This window comes from Phyllobates terribilis, unplaced genomic scaffold (assembly GCF_046119375.1).
Source record: "Phyllobates terribilis strain yellow unplaced genomic scaffold, ASM4611937v1 Scaffold_11__3_contigs__length_659146591, whole genome shotgun sequence".
NCBI lineage: Eukaryota > Metazoa > Chordata > Amphibia > Anura > Dendrobatidae > Phyllobates > Phyllobates terribilis.
Window position 1 is genome coordinate 623,432,209 of NW_027362771.1, and position 26,719 is coordinate 623,458,927.

The window sequence follows — 26,719 nt, forward strand, 5'->3', positions numbered from 1 at the left end:
TGCATTAATTACCCTCTAGATCCCCAGGACCAATTATCTTATATGTATATAAACCCCTATTCTGACTGATCCTCTCGCAGTCTGTGAGATGGGTGCTGTGTGTGTCTTGTGTGAGCGTGGAATACTTTTACACATGTGACTGAGACTCTGCTGCACTAAGGTGCATGGGACTGGCTATGTTATAGGTTTCTTTTAGACTGAAATGTGTTTCTTGAAGGGGTTTTTGTAAGGATAGAATAAAAGGACATTTTGTGAGTAACCGGACAGGACATATAATCATATCTTGTTGTTTAGATTTTTTTAATTTGACAAAAAGGGAAAGAGGCAAAGGGATGTAAGGAGAAGGGAAAGGGGCTATAGAAAAGGAAGGGAAGTGAGGAGTGGGGAAAGGGGAGATAAAAAAGGAAGGGAAGTGAGGAGAAGTGAGGAGAAGGGAACAGGAGATAGAAAAGGAAGGGAAGTGAGGAGAAGGGAAAGGGGAGATTAAAAAGGAAGGGAAGTGAGGAGAAGTGAGGAGAAGGGAACAGGAGATAGAAAAAGAAGGGGAGATAGAAAAGGAAGGGAAGTGAGGAGTAGGGAAAGGGGAGATAAAAAAGGAAGGGAATTAAGGAAAAGGGAAGGGGAGATAGAAAAGGAAGGGAAGTGAGGAGAAGGGGAGATAGAAAAGGAAGGGAAGTGAAGAGAAGGGGAGATAGAAAAGGAAGGGAAGTGAGGAGAAGGGAAAGGGGAGATAGAAAAAGAAGGGAAGTGAGGAGAAGTGAGGAGAAGGGAACAGGAGATAGAAAAAGAAGGGGAGATAGAAAAGGAAGGGAAGTGAGGAAAAGGGCAGGGGAGATAGAAAGGAAGAAAAAGGGAAGGGAGGGACATAGAAAGTAGACAAGAATAGGATAAAAGGGCAAAGTAATTGAGGGAAGGGAGGAGAAGGGCAGGGAGGAAGAGAAGAGGGGCAACAATAGTAAAAACAAGAGAAGTGAAAGGAAGAGAGATGGAGGAAAGGAAATCAAAGTAAGGTAAGGAAGTGAGCAAAGGGAAAGGAGAGAGGAACAATAAGTGGTAAAAGGAAAGGGTGAAGAAAGTAAACAGGTAAAAGGGAATGTGATGAAATCTGGGAAGAGAAATACTGAAAGGAAAAAAAGAAGAACAGAATAAGGACAATAAGAAAAAGGGAAAAGGAGAGTAGGGAAAGGAAGGAAATTAATAAAATATACAAAGAAAGAAGCAAAAGGGAGTCAAAAGGAAAGAGAAGGCAAACCGAAGAGAAAGTAAAGAGGGAGAAAGAAGAGCAAGAGGAGAAAAGAAAAAAGGGGGAGGAGGATGGGATCTCTAAAACCCTTTACTTGAATGTGCCCATTTTTCTGCAAGGTAGATCATTTACTATCTATGTAGGACTAAGACTAAGTGAAGTCATATACAGGTCTTGTATTTTTTGAGTATGTGACAATTCCTTATGTCATTACTTAGGCCTATAGATGAGGACAACATTCTCTTATTGGAGTTTTTTTTTACCATTTAAGTAGAATATAGAACTGATTATGGCTCTTTGGGTGGTCTTCCTCACCTTATCAACTTTTAAATCCCATATCTCTATGTGAAAGTCGATCATGACATATTATCCCATTTTTGACCTACTAGTTCTGATTGTAACCTTACGACATATGCAGTGGCTATATAAGATTACATACCTGTTGCTTTGTGAGGTTTGGCTTTTGTATATCTGCGCTGTGCAAGTGTGTGAAGCTGTGAAGTTCACTGCAGGCTGCCATATACCTGGTGGCAATATCAGTGGGTATCTAGGTCAGTTTGGGGACTTGGTCATAGGAGGCACTTTCCCCATTCATGTGGACAGAATCTATACAGAAAATCATTTTACAAGCAAACCAGAAGATCTTAAATGCCAACTGTAAGTCTATTGAACATAGTCAAGTGTTACACTTCTTTTATTTTGTCAGTAGTTTTAAAGTCAAGCACTTTGGTGGGAAGGGCTCGTCGATACCAAATATCCAATACAAGCATGTTGTAGAATGGCAAATGGTACAAGAGAACCAACAGCACAAGTGCAGATTGCGATTCATCATAGAAAATCTAGATGGAAATCACTATGGCCTATGCAAGCTTCAATGACCAAACAACTGACAAAAGCTTCAGTTAATGTCATGCCATGGAGATATTGAATCACTGTTAATGTAAAGTGGAAATCTGAGCTCAAACTTAAATAGGCTGTGGGCTCTGCTAACAATTATATAAAGGATTGGTTTTAAAGTTCTCTGATTGCTTATAAACTCTGGCTTTGTCCAGAAACCCAATAATAGCATGGGTTTAGTTCCACAACATTATTACTATTTCAGTCCTACTAGAAATAAGGAGCTATCTTCTTATGGGAGCTCTGGTCAACCTATCTAGGCTAGTCCTGGTTAAACCCTCAAGAAAATAGTACCACCCTCAAGACAGTAGTGACAATGCTGCCATACTGTCAGCTTAGGGTAATTAGCAAAAGGACTAGGACATGGCAGTAGAGCCGTGCAACCATAGAGGGAGTCAGAGTATCAAGATGCCTCAAGGACATGCTTGCAATATAGTCAGGAGATAAGCATGTTCTACTACATACTGTGGATACAGATATATGAAAAAATATTTCAACCTTCTATATTTTACTCCATTAGACTTGAAGTTCAAAACTATCAGAGCATGCAGGCCTTTATATTTGCCATGGAGGAGATCAATAAAAATCCATATCTTCTTCCCAATATCAGTTTGGGATTCCAGATTTATGACACTTGTACTGTCGTGAGAAGAGCAGCAGAAGGCACCTTGTGGATGTTATCTGGAAGGGAACCAAGTGTCCCAAATTATCGTTTTGGTGAAGAAGGAACACTTGCTGGGATTGTTGGTGATTCTGGGTCAACACGCTCAATCCTAATGGCTCATATTTTGGGTCTATACAGATATCCACAGGTAAGGTGGACATTGTCCACATTTGAGGAGTAGTTGAAGCCCCAAAGTTGTTCTTCCTACACTAAATAAGTAATTTTGGAATGTACACAAAGATAAAGACACTTCACTGGTGCTTGCCTATATATCCCTCTTTCCGTAACACATGTATGTTTTCTTGCACCTGCTTGGATTGGTTTACTTATACAGCAAGGGCCATATGACAGCGAACATAAAGCACAAATCAAGACTTATCAGATTGGATTTTTCCAGTGCTTGACTCCCTAGACCACATTGTACAGTATTTGTTAAAAAAAATGTAATTTTTGTTTATTTTGTCTACAGATAAGTTATTTTTCCACCAGTCCAATCCTCAGCAATCGGAATTTGTTTCCCTCATTCTTCCGCACAGTACCAAGTGACATGTTTCAATCTCGAGGTCTAGCTGAGCTAATCCTGTACTTTGGTTGGACATGGGTCGGGTTACTGGCCACTGATAATGATTATGGTCAACTTGGCATTCAGGTAGTAAAGCAAGAAATAGTCCAAGCTGGAGCTTGTGTGGCCTTCATTGAGAATATCATGACTGGACAACCCAACAGAGGTGCTCCACGTATCGTTAATGTTATCAAAGACTCATCAGCCAAGGTGGTGCTAGTCTTGTCTTCAGATTCTGATTTCATGCCTGTAGTGGAAGAGTTGGCCAAACAAAATGTAACTGGGAAAATCTGGGTAGCCAGTGAATCATGGTCAACTTCTACCCTTCTTAACAAGGAAAAGTTCCAATCAGTCTTGATGGGTACTATAGGTTTTGCTGTTCATGGTGGACAGATGGCTGAATTTATAGAACATCTAAACAACTTACACCCTTCAAAGTCTCCAAGTGATCGCTTTTTGCTAGAGTTTTGGGAGGAGACATTTTCTTGCAAGTGGACCGTCATCCATACTAGAGCTGACGGCATGCTCAAACAAACCATCAATGAATGTATCGGGGATGAAAAATTACAAAGTGTCATGGCTAACGTGGACCTTAGAATAACATTTAATGTCTACACAGCAGTTTATACATTTGCGTGGGCTATACATAACTTGATGAAATGTGAACCAGGAAAAGGTCCTTTCCTTAATGGTACTTGTGCCAACATGTCATCCTTACACCCTTGGCAGGTAAAAAAGTTTCATATTTATATTTGTGGTTACTAACGGCTTCTGAGGTACAGCAGATGAGCACAGATGGGTTCTCACAACACATAGTGACCAAAATAGCACCATACTTTCATAAAAACGACAGTACTAACATTAATAGTACCCGAATACAATGACCGTATAGTGGAAGGTATCAGTATATTCTATACAGGTAACTACAAATACTTACCAGTGATATCTCCAATTGAAGAAATTAATTTTCAGTTTTTATTTTTTACCCGGAGCAGACTGCTATGTCATATTTCAGCCGAAATGTAAGGCACAGAAATCTCTGGATGATCGCTTCTACATAACCATTTCCACTTTTCCCCTACTTTTACAATAACAGTACCTCCATTTTGTCCAACAAAAATAGTAGTATCCCCCAAAAAATAATACAGTACAGTACTGATACTCCGTTTTGTGTCCCACATATAGTAATAATTGTCCCCAAATAAAGTACAATTGCCACTGTGACAATCAGTAGTGTTGTCCATTTATTATGCCCCCATAATGTCCCTCTTTGTGGCCTCGATATAGTTGTGATATTCCCATTGTGGTCCCATGCATTAATGATATCCACCTATGTGGCCCCCATATAACTAGATGTCATCCAATGTGGACTATATATATTAATAATGTCAATCTATATGGCGCCATATTTATAATATAACCGGTGATTCGTCCCTCTGTCTGAAGCCTTTATAGACTGCACATGCGCTACGCGCAGTCTGTCTCCAGACAGAAGACCGCATCCAGCCGTTATAGGTAAGAGGAGTGTATGGCGCCGGAGATCGCGGTATGCGTAGACACTGAACGCATACTGCGATCTCTGGCGCCATACTTACATACTTACCTGACCAGGAGGAGCGTTGCCGCGGCGCCTCTCTTCACCGGAGACTGGGGCAGGAGTGAGGCGTCGGATCGGCGCATGCACATAGCACTATCCGGCGCCATTTAACTGAAGACACATTTGCAGTGTGTCTTCAGCAAAATGGCGCCGGACAGCGCGGTGCTCCGGCGCCGCACTCCTCCCCCGGCCTCCGGCAGAACAGGACACAGCAGCGCTGGAGCACAGAGAAGAAAGGTGAGTATAACTGTTTATTTATTTATATGTGTATACAGTGTGAAAGGGATGAAGGGGCCACACATACCAGGATTGGGGGGTGAGGGGGCCACACATACCAGGATTGGGGGGTGAGGGGGCCACACATACCAAGATTGGGGGGATGAGGGGTACCACACATGCCAGGATTGGGGGGATGAGGGGTACCACACATACCAGGATTGTGGGGATGAGGCGTACCACACATACCAGGATTGGGGGGATGAGGGGTACCACACATACCAGGATTGTGGGGATGAGGGCTACCACACATACCAGGATTGTGGGGATGAGGGGTACCACACATACCAGAATTGTGGGGTGAGAGGACCATGCATACCAGGATTGGGGGGTGAGGGAACCATGCATACCAGGATTGGGGGGTGAGAGGACCATGCATACCAGGATTGTGGAGGTGAGGGGATCATGCATACCAGGATGAGGGGTATCACACACACCTACCAGGATTGCGGGGTGAGGGGACCATGCATACTAGGATTGGGGGGTGAGGGATACCACGCACACCAGGATTGGGGGGTGAGGGGACCATGCATACCAGGATTGGGGGATGAGGGGTGCCATGTGTTAGAACCCTCCTGTTAGTTTTTTTCTATTTTGTGGTCACGGTGACCTGCTGCCTATTTATTCCAGCTCCGCCCTCCTGGCTTTGCTGGACTTCAGTGTTACTTTGACTCTTAATCTAGCCAGGTGCTTTGTACCTATCTCTATAGTTTGCTTGGTCCTTGGACCTCTAAGTACTTTTTGTCTGTTTGTCTTTTTGCTCCGCTACAACTTCTGCTAGGAGGTGTCCAGTTTTGTCCCAGTCCTTAGAACTTTTAGGGACCCCTCCCTTATATCTATATGTCTGCGCTCAGATTGCTGAGGACGAAGGCGGGTTTGTTCACAAGGAACAGGTTGCCCGCTGCATCGTAGGGAATCAGCTTAGTCCTATTGTAGAGACAGTTTTCCTTTCTTTCCTTAGTTCTTGTAGCAGATCATAACAGTAAGTCCAGCCCAAAAAAAAAAACTCTTAGGAAAGAAATCCGGAGATCAGCATGGTGTCTGTTCAGGAATTGGCTCAACGCCTGCAGGGATTGTCTCTTGAGGTGGACGAGCTACAGCAACACGTGAGTAGCTGTCCTGGAGAGCATTTTGTGGAACCGAAGGTAGGACTGCCTGATTTTTTTTATGGTAAACAACAAGATTTTTTTTCCTTTAAAAATGCTTGTTTATTATATTTTCGTTTGAGACCCAGGTCCTCTGGGAATGAATCACAGCGCATTGGGTTTATCATGTCACTTTTGCGCAAGGAACCACAGGGATGGGCATTTTCTCTCCAACCTAATGATCCGTGTTTTAGATCAGTGGAAGATTTTTTTTCTGCTATGGGGTTGTTGTATGACGATCCTGATCGAGTCTCATCTGCTGAGACAGAACTGAGACGTTTGAAGCAGGGGTCAGGTGATGTTAAAAATTATTGTACACACTTCAGAAGGTGGTCTTCTTAAGAGGAATGGAATGATTCGGCGTTAAAATGTTCGTTTCTTGCTGGTCTAAGTGAAAGGGTTAAGGATCTGCTGATTGCTTTCCCTGCACCTGGAACCTTACAAGAAGCCATGCAATTAGCTATACGTGTGGGCAGGAGACTGCGTGCCAGGGTTAATGAGGAGAAAACTCCTGCTATGGCAGCTCCTAGTCATCAGAGGGTCTGCTCAGACGACGGAGAACCGATGGAGGTTGGGGCGATGTCACTCCGCTCTCAGGAAAAAAAACGCAGGTTTTCCAAGGGATTGTGTTTTTACTGTGGTAAATCTGACCATTTTGTTAACAACTGTGAGCTTCTGTTAAACAAAGAAAAAAAAAAAGGTCAGTTACGCCCGTATTGCTTGTTTAAACTCTAAGGGAGTATTTCTTTCAGGGAGTACCTCATTGCAGGAGGAGTTGATTGAATTTCAGGTATTTGTGGATAGTGGCTCAACACTGAATGTGATTGATAAGGGATTTTTGGAAAAACTTAAATTAGAATCCAAACCTTTGTCATCTCCTATTTCTGTGGTTGCTGTTAATAACACTCCTTTGAAATGTATTACTCACAAGGTTGCTGAATTTCCCCTCACTATTATTGGTATTCACCAAGAGAATTTGGATTTGGTGGTATTGGATAATTTACCTTCTCCAGTAGTTTTAGGTTTGCCTTTTGTTAAAACTGCACAATCCTTTACTGGACTGGTCTACTAATGAGATTAAGTCATGGAGTCCTAAGTGTTATGATAAATGTTGTAACGGTCGCATTGCTGCTGTGGAAAGAGGGGAATTACCTGTACCCATTCAGGATTTTTGGAAGGTTTTTTCAGAGGAGGAGTCGCAAGTTTTACCTCCTCATAGGGATTATGATTGCGCCATTGAGTTTGTTCCTGGAGCTACTCTTCCCAAGAGTCGTTTATTTAATCTGACTATCCCTGAAAGAAAGGCTTTTGAGGAATACATACAGACTAGCTTGGCTGCTGGTCACATTAGACCTTCTAAGTCACCTGTGGCTGTTGGATTTTTTTTTGTTAAAAAAAAGGACGGCGGTTTACGTCCATGTCTGGACTTTCACGAAATTAATAAAATTACCGTACGCAATTCCTACCCACTGCCGTTAATTCCTGACTTGTTTAACCAGTTAGTGGGGGCCAAGTGGTTCTCTAAAATTGATCTCCGGGGGGCATACAATTTGTTGCGAATGAAGGAGGGTGATGAATGGAAAACTGCTTTTAACACTCCGGTGGGTCATTTTGAGAATCTGGTTATGCCTTTTGGTCTTACCAATGCACCAGCGTTTTTTCAGAACCTTATTAATGACATCCTGAGACCTTTGATTGGTAAGAATGTGGTTGTGTATTTGGATGACATTTTGATTTATTCGCCGGATCTGGAGTCTCATTGGCGGAGCGTACGTGAGGTTTCGCAGTTAATAAGTGACAATTCACTTTTTGCTAAGCTGGAGAAATTCGAGTTCGCTGTGCAGAGGATTAGTTTTTTGGGCTACATTATCTCCAGCGAGGGCTTTGAGATGGACCCGGTGAAGGTTCAAGCTGTGCAGGGATGGCCTAGGCCTATTGGTTTGAAATCAATACAGAGATTTTTGGGTTTCACCAATTATTACAGAAAATTCATTAAGAATTTTTCTATAATTGTTAAGCCACTGACCGATCTCACCAGGAAAGGTGCGAATACGGTCCAGTGGACTACTGAGGCCATTGAAGCTTTTTTGTATCTCAAGGAGAGGTTCAGTTCTGCCCCCATCCTTATGCAGCCTGATGAGACCAAGCCTTTTTTGGTCGAGGTTGATGCTTCTTCAGTGGGGGTCGGTGCAGTTTTGTCTCAAGAGAACAACGATGGAGTTCATCCCTGTGCTTTTTTTTCGAAAAAAATTTCTGAAACCGAACTTAATTACGATGTTGGTAATCGGGAATTGCTGGCTATTAAACTCGTATTTGAACATTGGCGTCATTTCTTGGAAGGTGCTAAATTTCCCATTCAGGTTTTCACTGATCATAAGAAGCTGATCTATCTAGATGCTGCCAAGCGCTTGAATGCCTGTCAGGCTAGGTGGGCAGTTTTTTTTTCGCGGTTTAATTTTTCTGTTACTTACATCCCGGGTACTAAGAATGTTAAAGCCGATGCTTTATCTCGCAGCTTTTCTCCCATATTTGGTACCGAGGAGGAGGAGAGCATTTTACAGGACGCAGTTGTGATAGCAGCATTGGACTCCGTTTTGGAAGATGGGATTCTGAAAGCCCAGGAGGATGCCCAATCTAACACTCCCCATGGGAGGTTGTTTGTGCCTAGAACCTTTAGGAGAGATTTGTTTGTTGAGTATCATGAGTCTCGGTTGGCAGGTCAGCCAGGAATTTCTGAGACTAAGAGACTTGTAGGTCGCAGTTTTTGGTGGCCTGGGTGGCAGAAGGAAGTCATTAAGTGGGTGCGTCTATGTACTGTGTGTGCTAGATCAAAGGCTTCACATGCTCCTGCTGCGGGGTTGCTTTGCCCTCTGGAGGTTCCTAGTGCACCTTGGACGCATCTTGCAATGGATTTTATTACTGACCTTCCTGTGTCCGAGGGTTTCACTGTCATCTGGGTGGTCGTGGACCGTTTTAGCAAGATGTGTCACTTGGTTCCTTTCATCAAACTGCCCTGCGCTAAGACACTCGCTAAGGCTTTTGTTAAGGAAATTGTCAGGCTCCATGGCGTTCCCACCGACATTGTTTCTGATAGGGGACCCCAGTTTGTGGCTCGTTTTTGGCGTGCCTTTTGTGACAGGTTGGGAGTCCATTTGTCATTTTCGTCTGGTTATCATCCTGAGTCTAATGGACAGACAGAAAGAAAGAACCAGGATGTTGAACAGTTTTTGCATTGTTTTGTGGCAGACTATCAAGAGGGGTGGTCTGAGTTTCTGCCACTTGCTGAATTTGCTCTTAACAACCATACATCCTCTTCTGCTGGGTGTTCTCCGTTTTTTTGTTGTACTGAGAAACATCCGTCGTTTGGTTCGTTCTCCAAATTGGTGTCGGCCGTGCAGGAGGAGGAGAATTTTTCCGGTGATTTGGAGAGAGTTTGGACTGATGTACGTTGTAACCTTCAAGAGGCTAACAAAAAGTCCAAGAAGTATTTTAACAGGAAACGTCAAGAGGTTTTGTTTACGGTTGGTGACATGGTTTGGTTGTCCTCAAAGAATCTGCGGTTGAGGATTCCTTCTAAGAAATTGGGTCCGAAGTTTGTGGGACCATTTAAGGTGCTTCAGGTGGTGAACCAGTCTGCTGTTAGGTTGGAGGTTCCCACCTCCTGGAAGATTAATCCGGTGTTTCATGTTTCCTTGTTGAAAAAAGCTGATGTATCGGATAGGAATGCCACTGTCACAGTTCCTCCGGTGGTGGAAGACGGTGAATATGAAATTTCTCGTATCCTGAATTCCAGAAGGCATAGAGGGAGATTGCAGTATCTCGTCGCTTGGAAAGGTTTCGTTCCTGAGGATAACTCCTGGGTAAGGGCGGATGATGTCTCTGCTCCTAGACTTATCAGAGCATTTCACAGGAGGTTTCCTGATAGGCCTGGGCCTGGAGGATCCGGAGGATCCTCATAGAAGAGGGGGTACTGTTAGGACCCTCCTGTTAGTTTTTTTCTATTTTGTGGTCACGTGACCTGCTGCCTATTTATTCCAGCTCCGCCCTCCTGGCTTTGCTGGACTTCAGTGTTACTTTGACTCTTAATCTAGCCAGGTGCTTTGTACCTATCTCTATAGTTTGCTTGGTCCTTGGACCTCTAAGTACTTTTTGTCTGTTTGTCTTTTTGCTCCACTACAACTTCTCCTAGGAGGTGTCCAATTTTGTCCCAGTCCTTAGTACTTTTAGGGACCCCTCCCTTATATCTATAGGTCTGCGTTCAGACTAGCTGAGGACGAAGGCGGGTCTGTTCACAAGGAACAGGTTGCCCACTGCATCGCATCGTAGGGAATCAGCTTAGTACTATTGTAGGGACAGTTTTCCTTTCTTTCCTTAGTTCTTGTAGCAGATCATAACACCATGCATACCAGTAAGAGGGGTACCACACATACCATTATTGGGGGGTGAGGGGACCATGCATAGCAGGATTGGGGGTGGGGGGACCATGCATACCAGGATTGGGGGGTGAGGGGATCATGCATACCAGGATTGGGGGGTGAGGGGACCATGCATACCAGGATTAGGGGGTGAGGGATGCCATGCATACCAGAATAAGGATGAGGGGTACCAAACATACCAGGATAGGAATGTGGGGTACCATGCATACCAGGATGAGGGATGGGGTGCCATGCATACCAAAATGAGGGGTACCATGCATACCAGAATAGGAATGAGGGGTACCATGCATACCAGGATAAAGATGAGGGGTGCCATGCATACTAAGATGAGGGATTGGGTGCCATGCATACCAGGTTTCTGGGATGAGGAGGCCATACATACCAGAATTGGGGGGTGAGGGATGCCATGCATACCAGAATAGGGATGAGGGGTACCATACATACCAGGATAGGAATGCGGGGTACCATGCATACCAGGATGAGGGATGGGGTGCCATGCATACCAGGTTTCTGGGATGAGGAGGCCATACATACCAGAATTGGGATGAGGGTTATCATACAAACCAGGATAGGGATGAGGGGTACCATGTATACCAGGATTGGGGATGAGGGGCCCATGCATACTAGGATAGGGATGAGGGAGCCATGCATACCAGGATTGGGGATGAGGGAGCCATGCATACTAGAATTGGGGATGAGGGGTGCCATGCAAACCAGGATTGAGGATAAGGGAGCCATTCATACCAGGATAGGCATGAGGGAGCCATGCACACCAGGATTGGGGATGAGGGAGCCATGCATACCAGGATTGGGGATGAGGGGTGCCATGCATACCAGGATTGGGGATGAGGGGTGCCAAGCATACCAGGATTGGGGATGAGGGGTGACATGCATACCAGGATTGGGGATGACAGAGCCATGCATACCAGGATTGGGGATGAGGGAGCCATGCATACTAGGATTTGGGATGAGGGAGCCATGCATACCAGGATTGGGGATGAGGGGTGCCATGCATACCAGGATTGGGGGTGAGGGGTGCCATGCATATCAGGATTGGGGGTGAGGGGTGCCATGCATACCAGGATTGGGAGTGACGGGTGCCATGCATACCAGGATTGGGGGTGAGGGGTGCCATGCATACCAGGATTGAGGATAAGGGAGCCATTCATACCAGGATAGGCATGAGGGAGCCATGCACACCAGGATTGGGGATGAGGGAGCCATGCATACCAGGATTGGGGATGAGGGGTGCCAAGCATACCTGGATTGGGGATGAGGAGTGACATGCATACCAGGATTGGGGATGACAGAGCCATGCATACCAGGATTGGGGATGAGGGAGCCATGCATACTAGGATTGGGGATGAGGGAGCCATGCATACCAGGATTGGGGATGAGGGGTGCCATGCATACCAGGATTGGGGGTGAGGGGTGCCATGCATATCAGGATTGGGGGTGAGGGGTGCCATGCATACCAGGATTGGGAGTGACGGGTGCCATGCATACCAGGATTGGGGGTGAGGGGTGCCATGCATACCAGGGTTGGGGGTGAGGGATGCTATGCATACCAGGATAGGGATGAGGGGTGCCATGCATACCAGGATTCAGATGAGGGGCCATGCATACCAGGATAGGAATGAGAAGTGCCATGCATACCAGGATGGGGGTGAGGAATTCCATGTATACCAGGATAGGGATGAGGAGTACCACACATACCAGGATTGGGGGGTGAGGGATGCCATGCATACCAGAATAGGGATGAGGGGCACCATACATACCAGGATAGGAATGCAGGGTACCATGCATATCAGAATGAGGGATGGGGTGCCATGCATACCAGGATGAGGGGTACCATGCATGCCAGAATAGGATGGAGGGGTACCATGCATACCAGGATTAGGATGAGGGTTGCCATGTATACCAGGATTGGGGATGAGGGGTGCCATGCATACCAGCATTGGGGATGAGGGGTGCCATGCATACCAGGATTGGGGACGAGGGGTGCCAAGCAAACCAGGATTGGGGATGAGGGGAGCCATGCATACCAGGATAGGGGTGAGGGGTGCCATGCATACCAGGATTGGGGATGAGGGAGTCATGCATACCAGGACTGAGGTTGAGGAAGCCATGCATACAAGGATTGGGGATGAGGGAGCCATGCATACCAGGATTGTAGATGAGTGGTGCCATGCATACCAGGATTGGGGATGAGGGGTGCCATGCATACCAGGATTGGGGGTGAGGTGTGCCATGCATAGCAGGATTGGGGGTGAGGGGTGCCATGCATACCAGGATTGGGGGTGAGGGGTGCCATGCATACCAGGATTGGGGATGAGGGAGCCATGCATACCAGGATTGGGGATGAGGGGTGCCATGCATACCAGGATTGGGGATGAGGGAGCTATTCATACCAGGATAGGGATGAGGGAGCCATGCAAACCAGGATTGGGAATGAGGGAGTCATGCATACCAGGATTGAGGTTGAGGAAGCCATGCATATCAGGATTGGGGATAAGGGAGCCATGCATACCAGGATTGGAGATGAGGGGTGTCCTGCATACCAGGATTGGGGGTGAGGGGTGCCATGCATACCAGGATTGGGGGTGAGGTGTGCCATGCATAGCAGGATTGGGGGTGAGGGGTGCCATGCATACCAGGATTGGGGGTGAGGGGTGCCATGCATACCAGGATTGGGGATGAGGGAGCCATGCATACCAGGATTGGGGATGAGGGGTGCCATGCATACCAGGATTGGGGATGAGGGAGCTATTCATACCAGGATAGGGATGAGGGAGCCATGCAAACCAGGATTGGGGATGAGGGAGCCATGCATACCAGGATTGGGGATGAGGGGTGCCATGCATACCAGGATTGGGGATGAGGGGTGCCATGAATACCAGCATTGGGGATGAGGGTGGCCATGCATACCAGGATTGGGGGGATGAGGGGTGCCATGCATACCAGGATGGGTGATGAGGGGTGCCATGCATACCGGGATTGGGGAAGAGGGAGCCATGCATACCAGGATTGAGAATGAGGGAGCCATGCATACCAGCATTGGGGATGAGGGAGCCATGCTTACCATGATTGGAGATGAGGGGTGCCATGCATACCAGGATTGGGGATGAGGGGTGTCATGCATTCCAGGATTGGGGGTGAGGGGTGCCATGCATACCACGATTAGGTGTGAGGGGTGCCATGCATACCAGGATTGGGGGTGAGGGGTGCCATGCATACCAGGATTCAGATGATTGGCTATGCATACCAGGATAGGAATGAGGAGTGCCATGCATACCAGGATGTGGGTGAGGGGTGCCATGCATACCAGGATGTGGGTGAAGAGCCCATGCATACTAGGATGAGGGATACCATACATACCAGGATAGGGATGAGGGATGGGGTACCATGTATACCAGGATAGGGATGAGGAGTACCACACATACCAGGATTGGGGGGTGAGGGATGCCATGCATACCAGAATAGGAATGAAGGGTACCATACTTACCAGGATAGGAATGCAGGGTACCATGCATACCAGGATGAGGGGTACCATGCATGCCAGAATAGGAATGAGGGGTTCCATGCACACCAGGATAAGGATGAGGGGTGCCATGCATACTAGGATTGGGGATGACAGAGCCATGCATACCAGGATTGACAATGTGGGGTGCCATGCATATCAGGATTGGGGATGAGGGAGCCATGCATACCAGGATTGGGGAAGAGGGAGCCATGCATAGCAGGATTGGGGATGAGGGGTACTATGTATACCAGGATTGGGGATGAGGGAAACATGCATACCAGAATTGTGGATGAGGGAGCCATGCTTACCAGGATTGGGGATGAGGGGTGCCATGCATACCAGGATTGGGGATGAGGGAGCCATTCATACCAGTATAGGGATGAGGGAGCCATGCATACCAGGATTGGGGATGAGGGAGCCATGCATACCAGGATTGGGGATGAGGGGTGCCATGCATACCAGGATTGGGGATGAGGGGTGACATGCATGCCAGGATTGGGAGTGAGGGGTGCCATGCATACCAAGATTGGGGATGAGGGGTGCCATGCATACCAGGATTGGGGATGAGGGGTGACATGCATACCAGGATTGGGATTGAGGGGTGCCAAGCATACCAAGATTGGGGGTGAGGGGTGACATGCATACCAGGATTGGGGGTGAGGGGTGCCATGCATACCAGGATTCGGATGAGGGGCTATGCATACCAGCATAGGAATGAGGAGTTCCATGCATACCAGAAAGTGGGTGAGGGGTGCCATTCATACCAGGATGTGGGAGGGGGGTGCCATGCATACCAGGATGTGGGTGAGGGGTGCCGTGCATACCAGGATGTGGGTGAGGGGCCCATGCATACTAGGATTAGGGATACCATACATACCAGGATAGGGACGAGGGATGGTGTACCATGTATACCAGGATAGGGATGAGGAGTACCACAGATACCAGGATTGGGGGATGAGGGATGCCATGCATACCAGAATAGGAATGCAGTGTACCATGCATACCAGGTTGAGGGATGGGGTGCCATGCATACCAGGATGAGGGGTACCATACATACCAGGATAGGAATGCAGGGTACCATGCATACCAGGATAGGAATGCAGGGTACCTTGCATACCAGGATGAGGGATGGGGTGCCATGCATATCAGGATGAGGGGTACCATGCATGCCAGAATAGGAATGAGGGGTACCATGCACTCAAGGATAAGGATGAGGGGTGCCATGCATACTAGGAAGAGGGATTGGGTGCCATGCATACCAGGTTTCTGGGATGAGGAGGCCATACATACCAGAATTGGGATGAGGGGTGCCATGCATATCAGGATAGGGATGAGGGATACTATCCATACCAGGATAGGGATGAGAGGTACCATGTATTCTAGGATTGGGGGTGAGGGGCCCATGCATACCAGGATAGGGATGGGGGAGCCATGCATACCAGGATTGGGGATGACAGAGCCATGCATACCAGGATTGGGGGTGAGGGGGGGCATGCATACCAGGATTTAGGTTGAGGACGCCATGCATACCAGGATTGGGGATGAGGGGTGCCATGCATACCAGGATTGGGGATAAGGGAGCCATGCATACCAGAATTGGAGATGAGGGGTGTCTTGCATACCAGGATTGGGGGTGAGGGGTGCCATGCATACCAGGATTGGGGGTGAGGTGTGCCATGCATAGCAGGATTGGGGGTGAGGAGTGCCATGCATACCAGGATTGGGGGTGAGGAGTGCCATGCATACCAGGATTGGGGATGAGGGAGCCATGCATACCAGGATTGGGGATGAGGGGTGCCATGCATACCAGGATTGGGGATGAGGGAGCTATTCATACCAGGATAGGAATGAGGGAGCCATGCAAACCAGGATTGGGGATGAGGGAGCCATGCATACCAGGATTGGGGATGAGGGGTGCCATGCATACCAGGATTGGGGATGAGGGGTGCCATGAATACCAGCATTGGGGATGAGGGGTCCCATGCATACCAGGATTGGGGCGATGAGGGGTGCCATGCATACCAGGATGGATGATGAGGGGTGCCATGCATACCGGGATTGGGGAAGAGGGAGCCGTGCATACCAGGACTGAGAATGAGGGGTGCCATGCATACCAGGATTGGGGGTGAGGGGTGCCATGCATTCCAGGATTGGGGGTGAGGGGTGCCATGCATACCAGGATTTGGTGTGAGGGGTACCATGCATACCAGGATTGGGGGTGAGGGGTGCCATGCATACCAGGATTCAGATGATTGGCTATGCATACCATGATAGGAATGAGGAGTGCCATGCATACCAGGATGTGGATGAGGGAGCCATGCATACCAGGATTGGGGATGAGGGGTGCCATGCATACCAGGATTGGGGATGAGGGGTGCCATGAATACCAGCATTGGGGATGAGGGGTGCCATGCATACCAGGATTGGGGTGATGAGGGGTGCCATGCATACCAGGATGGATGATGAGGGGTGCCATGCATACCGGGATTGGGGAAGAGGGAGCCATGCATACCAGGATTGAGAATGAGGGGTGCCATGCATACCAGGATTGGGGGTGAGGGGTGCCATGCATTCCAGGATTGGGGGTGAGGGGTGCCATGCATACCAGGATTTGGTGTGAGGGGTGCCATGCATACCAGGATTGGGGGTGAGGGGTGCCATGCATACCAGGATTGGGGTGATGAGGGGTGCCATGCATACCAGGATGGATGATGAGGGGTGCCATGCATACCGGGATTGGGGAAGAGGGAGCCATGCATACCAGGATTGAGAATGAGGGGTGCCATGCATACCAGGATTGGGGGTGAGGGGTGCCATGCATTCCAGGATTGGGGGTGAGGGGTGCCATGCATACCAGGATTTGGTGTGAGGGGTGCCATGCATACCAGGATTGGGGGTGAGGGGTGCCATGCATACCAGGATTCAGATGATTGGCTATGCATACCAGGATAGGAATGAGGAGTGCCATGCATACCAGGATGTGGGTGAGGGGTGCCATGCATACCAGGATGTGGGTGAGGGGTGCCATGCATACCAGGATGTGGGTGAGGGGCCCATGCATACTATGATGAGGGATACCATACATACCAGGATAGGGATGAGGGATGGGGTACCATGTATACCAGGATAGGGATGAGGAGTACCACACATACCAGGATTGGGGGGTGAGGGATGCCATGCATACCAGAATAGGAATGAAGGGTACCATACATACCAGGATAGGAATGCAGAGTACCATGCATACCAGGATGAGGGATTCCATGCATGCCAGAACAGGAATGAGGGGTTCCATGCACACCAGGATAAGAATGAGGGGTGCCATGCATGCTAGGATTGGGGATGACAGAGCCATGCATACCAGGATTGACAATGTGGGATGCCATGCATATCAGGATTGGGGATGAGGGAGCCATGCATACCAGGATTGGGGAAGAGGGAGCCATGCATAGCAGGATTGGGGATGAGGGGTACTATGTATACCAGGATTGGGGATGAGGGAAACATGCATACCAGAATTGTGGATGAGGGAGCCATGCTTACCAGGATTGGGGATGAGGGGTGCCATGCATACCAGGATTGGGGATGAGGGAGCCATTCATACCAGTATAGGGATGAGGGAGCCATGCATACCAGGATTGGGGATGAGGGAGCCATGCATGCCAGGATTGGGGATGAGGGGTGCCATGCATACCAGCATTGGGGTGAGGGGTGACATGCATACCAGGATTGGGAGTGAGGGGTGCCATGCATACCAAGATTGGGGATGAGGGGTGCCATGCATACCAGGATTGGGGATGAGGGGTGACATGAATACCAGGATTGGGAGTGAGGGGTGCCAAGCATACCAAGATTGGGGGTGAGGGGTGCCATGCATACCAGGATTGGGGGTGAGGGGTGCCATGCATACCAGGATTCGGATGAGGGGCTATGCATACCAGCATAGGAATGAGGAGTGCCATGCATACCAGAAAGTGGGTGAGGGGTGCCATTCATACCAGGATGTGGGAGGGGGGTTCCATGCATACCAGGATGTGGGTGAGGGGTGCCGTGCATGCCAGGATGTGGGTGAGGGGCCCATGCATACTAGGATGAGGAATACCATACATACCAGGATAGGGACGAGGGATGGGGTACCATGTATACCAGGATAGGGATGAGGAGTTCCACAGATACCAGGATTGGGGGATGAGGGATGCCATGCATACCAGAATAGGAATGCAGTGTACCATGCATACCAGGTTGAGGGATGGGGTGCCATGCATACCAGGATGAGGGGTACCATACATACCAGGATAGGAATGCAGGGTACCATGCATACCAGGATAGGAATGCAGGGTACCATGCATACCAGGATGAGGGATGGGGTGCCATGCATATCAGGATGAGGGGTACCATGCATGCCAGAATAGGAATGAGGGGTATCATGCACACCAGGATAAGGATGAGGGGTGCCATGCATACTAGGATGAGGGATTGGGTGCCATGCATACCAGGTTTCTGGGATGAGGAGGCCATACATACCAGAATTGGGATGAGGGGTGCCATGCATATCAGGATAGGGATGAGGGGTACTATACATACCAGGATATGGATGAGGGGTACCATGCGTTCTAGGATTGGGGATGAGGGGCCCATGCATACCAGGATAGGGATGGGGGAGCCATGCATACCAGGATTGGGGATGACAAAGCCATGCATACCAGGATTGGGGGTGAGGGGGGCCATGCATACCAGGATTGGGATGACGGAGCCATGCATATCAGGATTGGGGATGAGGGGTGCCATGCATACCAGGATTGGGGATGAGGGGTGCCATGCATACCAGGATTGGGGATGAGGGGTGCCATGCAAACCAGGATTGGGGATGAGGGGTGACATGCATACCAGGATTGGGAGTGAGGGGTGCCATACATACCAAGATTGGGGGTGAGGGGTGCCATGCATACCAGGATTGGGGGTGAGGGGTGCCATGCAAACCAGGAAGTGGGTGAGGGGTGCCATGCATACCAGGATGTGGGAGGGGGGTGCCATGCATACCAGGGTGTGGGTGAGGGGTGCCGTGCATACCAGGATGTGGGTTAGGGGCCCATGCTTACTAGGATGAGGGATACCATACATACCAGGATAGGGATGAGGGATGGGGTACCATGTATACCAGGATAGGGATGAGGAGTACCACAGATACCAGGATTGGGGGATGAGGGATGCCATGCATACCAGAATAGGAATGCAGTGTACCATGCATACCAGGATGAGGGATGGGGTGCCATGCTTACCAGGATGAGGGGTATCATACATACCAGGATAGGAATGCAGGGTACAATGCATACCAGGATAGGAATGCAGGGTACCATGTATACCAGGATGAGGGATGGGGTGCCATGCATATCAGGATGAGGGGTACCATGCATGCCAGAATAGGAATGAGGGGTACCATGCACACCAAGATAAGGATGAGGGGTGCCATGCATACTAGGATGAGGGATTGGGTGCCATGCATACCAGGTTTCTGGGATGAGGAGGCCATACATACCAGAATTGGGATGAGGGGTGCCATGCATATCAGGATAGGGATGAGGGGTACTATACATACCAGGATAGGGATGGGGGAGCCATGCATACCAGGATTGGGGATGACAGAGCCATGCATACCAGGATTGGGGGTGAGGTGTACCATGTATACCAGGATTGGGGATGATGGAGCCATGCATACCAGGATTGGGGATGAGGGGTGCCATGCATATCAGGATTGGGGATGAGGGAGCCATGCATACCAGGATTGGGGATGAGGGGTGCCATGCATACCAGGATTGGGGATGAGGGGTACTATGTATTCCAGGATTGGGGATGAGGGAGCCATGCATACCAGCATAGGAATGAAGAGTGCCATGCATACCAGGATGGGGTGAGGGGTGCCATGCATACCAGGATGTGAGTGAGGGGTGCTATGCATACCAGGATGTGAATGAGGGGTGCCATGCATACCAGGATGTGGGTGAGGGGCCCATGCATGCTAGTATGAGGGATACCATACATACCAGGATTGGGATGAGGGATGGGGTACCATGTATACCAGGATAGTGATGAGGAGTACCACACATACCAGGGTTGGGGGATGAGGGATGCCATGCATACCAGAATAGGAATGTGGGGTACCATGCATACCAGGATGAGGGATGGGGTTCCATGCATACCAGGATGAGGGGTACCATGCATACCAGAATAGGGATGAGGGGTACCATGCATACCAGGATAAGGATGAGGGGTGCCATGCATACCAGGTTTCTGGGATGAGGGAGCCATACATACCAGGATAAGGATGAGGGGTACCATACATACCAGGATAGGGATGAGGGGTACCATGCATACCAGGATTGGGGATGAGGGGCCTATGCATACCAGGATAGGGATGAGGGAGCCATGCATACCAGGATTGGGGATGACAGAGGCATGCATACCAGGATTGGGGATGAGTTGTGCCATGCATATCAGGATTGGGGATGAGGGAGCCATGCATACCAGGATTGGGAATGAGGGGTACCATACATACCAGTATAGCAATGCGGGGTACCACACATACCAGGATTGGGGAGTGAGGGATGCCATGCATACCAGAATAGGGATCAGGGGTACCATACATACCAGGATAGGAATGCAGGGTACCATGCATACCAGGATGATGGATGGGGTGCCATGCATACAAGGATGAGGGGTACCATGCATGCCAGAATAGGAATGAGGTGTACCATGCACACCAGAATAAGGATGAGGGGTGCCATGCATACTAGGATGAGGGGTGAGCGGTTCCACGCATATCAGGATTGGGGGTGAGGGGTGCCATGCCTACCAGGATTGGGGGTGAGGGGTGCCACGCATACCAGGATTGGAAGTGAGGGGTGCCATGCATACCTGGATTGGGGTTGAGGGGTGCCATGCATACCAGGATTGGGGGTGAGGGTTGTCATGCATACCAGCATTGTGGGTGAGTGGTGCCATGTATGCCAGAATTGGGGGTGAGGGGTGCCATGCATACCAGGATTGGGGGTGAGGGATGTCATACATACCAGGATTGGGGGTGAGGGGTTCCATGCATACCAGGATTGGGGGTGAGGGGTGCTATACATACCAGGATGGGGGGTGAGGGGTGCCTTGCATACCAGGATTGGGGGTGAGGGGTGCTATACATACCAGGATTGGGGGTGAGGGGTGCCATGCCTACCAGGATTGGGGGTGAGGGGTGCCACGCATACCAGGATTGGAAGTGAGGGGTGCCATGCATACCTGGATTGGGGTTGAGGGGTGCCATGCATACCAGGATTGGGGGTGAGGGTTGTCATGCATACCAGCATTGTGGGTGAGTGGTGCCATGTATGCCAGAATTGGGGGTGAGGGGTGCCATGCATACCAGGATTGGGGGTGAGGGATGTCATACATACCAGGATTGGGGGTGAGGGGTTCCATGCATACCAGGATTGGGGGTGAGGTGTGCCATGCATAACAGGATGGGGATGAGGGGTGCCATGCATACCAGGATAGGATGGTGGGGACAGGATGGGGCAGCACAAATACCAGAAGAGGGGCAGCATGGGAAGCCAATAAAAATGCTCACCTCCTGGGCGTAGAACGGGTTCAATAGCTAGTAGAAGTTATATCCCCATATGTGACTCCATAAAGGTAATATAACATAATATAATGTTACTTATGCATCCCCATATATTATTATCGCCCCCTTCTGTGGCACCATATAGTAATAATATCCCCCTATTTGGCCCCCTTATAATAATATTGTCACCCTATTTGTCTCTCATCCGGACCTAAAGCTCCAATTGTGCCACAGCGGTCTGACCCCTTAGTGTTGCACTAATTAAAAAAAACTCACCTATCCTCCCTCGCACACCGAGCAGACATGTCTTCAGAGGCTCCGAGCCGCACAGCACATCAGCACCACATCGCATGCCAGAGTGGTCCAATAGGCCTGGTGTTGTAGATTGAGTACAGGACAAAAAGCCAGGGGCACTTCATCTCAATATTTTTCAACTGGAGGAGTGCTTGAGGACACCCTTCAAGTTGAAAATAGTATTAGCCCCGATGAACTCACCTCCTCCTTAGGCCGGGTTACAACTCCTGCAACCACAATCGTTGTGCCCTTGGGTCGGAGGACTCTGAAACAGATTTTTTTTAATAGAGCCCAGTGGTTTCGAGTTATGCCACTGGGTTATCCATAAGTTTTAGAGGTGTTAAGAGAATTTTGACTGGAAGATGAAGAGTATGTTGGAGATTCATCTCCTTACGGAGATAGATTGCAGCTTACTTGAGGTGCTTCAGTGAAAAGAAGATGATCTCAGGCTTTAAAAATGTTACGTTTGTGACTTCACGAATTAGAAAATAAATTAATGAATCCTTTCTATTTCTTCAGCTCCTTCATTATATTAAGACTGTAGATTTTGAGACAAAAGACAAAGCTCACATATTTTTTGATGATAAAGGGGATCCTCCAGCCCTCTACGACATTGTAAATTGGCAGCGGAGCGCCACTGGTTCCATGGAGCAGAAGATAGTGGGAAGTTATGACTCCAGATCCCCAGAAAATATTCGCATGAAAATGAACAATGCAGATAATATATGGAGATCTGAGGTAGGACATTATATTCTGCACAGGTTTAATCCCACAAGTAAGTAGTTTGGGGTCAAGATGTGGGAGATTTGGCAAGCGAAGCCTTGTTGTACCTTTCTTTTCAATGAAACTGAGATATGAGGTAATATTCGGCCAAGTCTTCACAGCGTAGGTCAATTTTTGCTGTCTCTGTATCCACTATCACAATGAGGGAAACAGCTGGATGATTTTGTATCCTTAGCTAATACAGTACTTGCCAAATGGACCTTATTTTGTTTAGGACAGTAAAGAAGTGTAACTGTATGGAGAGCAGAAATTATAGTCTCATGTGGTCATTGAAATCTAGAAGATTTCTGCCCCATGTGAATGCAAAAATGATGCACAATAATTGAGGAAAAAAAACCTGTTAATGATTTTCTGTTGAAGTCCAGGAGCTCTAAGGTACGCCTCCTAGAGAGAAGACTTCTAAAACTCCCAAGACCTAAGAACAAGTAAAGCAGGTCTAGAACACAAGGACATTACCAAACAACTTACAAATGTTTTTACTTTCCTCCTACATGTACTCAAAGAATAGCTTTAAATGTAGCATCATCAGAAAAATTTTCTTGCAATTTTGTGTTTGGGGTTGTACAGATAAATAGCTGATTGATGGACATTGATAACCCCTTGCCCCATGTCCTCTTCTTTACTGATCCCTAGCACATTATTATTTATAACATATTCCACATATTCCTCCACCCGTATCATCTCCGGACATGTGCAGTTCAAAATCCATTACCACATGTCCATCACACCATTAAGTGGTAATATATTCCACTGGCTCCTGAAGCTTCTCTCCTGGAAGCCTCCCTCATCTCCATGCTTCACATGTATGAAGGTGGCAACACACATATGATTATTGTCATAAGACCATATGTTTGGGGGTGTTTCAACCTTCATCAATGGCAGATGCTGTAGGAAATAAGAATCTGGCTGTTACATCCTTTTGCTCACAAGGAATATAAGTTGTCAGTGATTTACTCCTTTTTCCCAATTCCGAACCCTTGCAAACTAATCGAGTAGGAATTGGTATTGGCAAGTAGGGAAGGAGTGAGGAGGAGAGTTATCTGAAATGTATGCTCAATTTTAGAGGTTTTTTTTTAATCATAAATTGTATCCCCTACCCCAAATGGAGCGCTAGCCACCTGGCAATTCTGTTTACCCATTACAAGCCAATTCACTTAGTTAAACATCAATTCTCCACAAGCTTATGCTGAAAATTTACAGGGGAAATGTCAAGCTCGGCTTTGTAGGTTTGTAATACCTTGTTCTCAAGGTTTCATTGTGTAATCGTCCATATGGTGAATTCTTATATTTAGACTCCTCAATCAAAATGCAGTTCGAGTTGTTCTTTGGGATCCCGTAAGGCAACAATTCCAGGAAAGCCCACGTGCTGCTTCGAGTGTGTCCAGTGTCCAATAGGAGAGATTGCAAATGAGACAGGTACCATAAACATAGTAAGAAGGTATCATGTATCTTATATGTTGAATTTACAAATTATTTGACCCCATGTTCTTCTCTAGATTCTGTGGAGTGCCAAAAATGCTCTTGGGACACTTGGCCAAATATCCGACAGGACATGTGCTTACCAAGAACAATTGAATTTCTCTCCTATGATGAAGCCATGGGTATCAACTTGGCAACCTTGTCTATTGTTTCATCACTCATCCCAATTGGAGTTCTAGGAGTCTTTATTCATTATAAGACAACACCAATAGTCAGAGCAAATAACTGGTCCCTTAGTTGTCTTCTCCTTGTTGCTTTATTTTTCTGCTTCCTTAGTTCATTAGCTTTCATTGGATATCCACATCCTGAGAAGTGCCTGTTGCGTCAGGTGGCATTTGGCTTGGCTTTTACTCTCTGCATCTCCTGCGTCTTGGCCAAAACTATAACAGTGGTTATTGCTTTCAAAGCCACCAAGCCTGGGACTAGTTTACGACATTGGACTGGGGGAAAGGTGTCTTACACTCTTATTGTGATTTGTGTTCTCATCCAGATATCTATCTGTGTGACTTGGCTTTCTTACTCTCCTCCATTTCCTGAGAAAGACACCCAGACTCAATCCATGGTCATCATTCTTAACTGTAATGAGGGGTCTCCTTTTGCGTTTTGGATTATGTTGGGGTATTTAGGTCTTCTGGCCACTGTCAGCTTCATTGTGGCCTTCTTGGCTAGGAGACTTCCTGACAGTTTCAATGAGGCCAAGTACATTACATTTAGCATGTTGGCCTTCCTTTGCGTCTGGATTTCCTTCATCCCAGCAACTCTTAGCTCCCGTGGGAAGTACACAGTGGCCATGGAGATCTTCGCCATCCTTTCCTCCAGTTGGGCAGTTGTTTTTTGTATATTCTTACCCAAATGTTTTATCATATTGTTTCGAGCTCACTTGAATGTAAGGAAAAATCTAATGAGAAAAGAGACTGGTCAAAGTAGGACATCCTAGTTTCATCCTTGACCTCAACAATATGTGATCAGTTCACGTCTACCAGCAAACCCTACTAGATATTGCTTAATTTCAGGCAAAATATCATGTAAAACTAAGCATTGTGTAACGGGTCCGGGAGGCGGAACCTCTGAGCTACTATACAAGGGGGCGGCCCTTGTAAGGGAGCGGGTGGCAGTCTCTGGATGAACGGACAGGGAGATACGGCAAGTGATCAGGGCAGTCTCTGGGTGAACGGACAGGGAGATACGGCAAGTGATCAGGGCAGTCTCTGGGTGAACGGACAGGGAGATACGGCAAGTGATCAGGGCAGTCTCTGGGTAAGGGGTAGGTACGACCTGTGATGGCAGAGCCTCCGGGTAGGCTAGCAGGCAGATGGTAGATGGGTGCTCCCAGGTGAGCAGGCGAGAGTCTCTGGAATAGCAGGTGGTCACGGCACGTGACGGCGGAGCCTCCGGGCTGGCAGGCAGGCAGGTAACGGAGAAGCGCTCCCAGGTGAGCGGGCAAGAGTCTCTGGAATAGCTGGTGGTCACCGCAAGTGACAACGGGACCTCCGGGCTGGCAAGCAGGCAGGTAACGGAGATACGCTCCCAGGTGAGCGGGCAAGAGTCTCTGAGTTAGCTGGTGGTCACAGCACGTGACAACGGAGCCTCCGGGCTGGCAAGCAGGCAGGTAACGGAGAAGCGCTCCCAGGTGAGCGGGCAAGCAGGTCCATAGACAGACTGACCGGAGTAGTAAGGCAGACCGTCGGACCTCAGGCAAGCAGGCAGGTAACTGATAAGCGCTCCCAGGTGAGCGGGCAGGCTGGTCCTTAGACAGACTGACAGGAGTAGTAAGGCAGACCGTCGGACCTCAGACTGGCAGACAGGTAACAAGTATTCAGGCAGGAATCAGGCAGGTAACTGGCAGGTAACTGGCAGGTAACTGGCAACGGGACCTGAGGGCTGAAGCACAGGTGAGACACAGGTGCAAACAACATTGCTCGGGCACCTCCATTTTGGAGGAGGTGCCTTTTATATGATGAAGTCCTCCGGCCATTGGCCGGGGACTCTTTAGGGCGGCGCGCGCGGCCCCTTTAAGAGGAGGGGAGCGCGCGCGCGCGCGCCCTAAGCACAGGGGCCGGGAAGGAGCGCGCGCCGAGAGCAGAGCAGGAGGAGAGGACGCCGGGCACGGAGCAGAGCGGTGAGGGGAGCAGCGTCCCTGCCTAGCAGAGGGCAGGGACGCCAGCGCTACAGTACCCCCCCCTTTAGGCCCCCCCTTTTTTAGGCCAGACAGAAATT

The 26,719-nt window shown here is 48.5% G+C and overlaps 1 protein-coding gene across 1 annotated transcript; it reads left to right on the top strand.

Annotated features, from left to right (window-relative positions):
• The first annotated feature begins 1,836 nt into the window (after positions 1-1,836).
• LOC141167429 (extracellular calcium-sensing receptor-like) lies at positions 1,837-25,439 on the top strand. Its single transcript, XM_073654832.1, has 5 exons — positions 1,837-2,031; positions 3,274-4,095; positions 22,760-22,978; positions 24,316-24,439; positions 24,520-25,439. Exons 1-5 carry the CDS (start codon positions 1,837-1,839, stop codon positions 25,437-25,439), a joined length of 2,280 nt encoding a protein of 759 aa, XP_073510933.1.
• Positions 25,440-26,719: the final 1,280 nt, after the last annotated feature.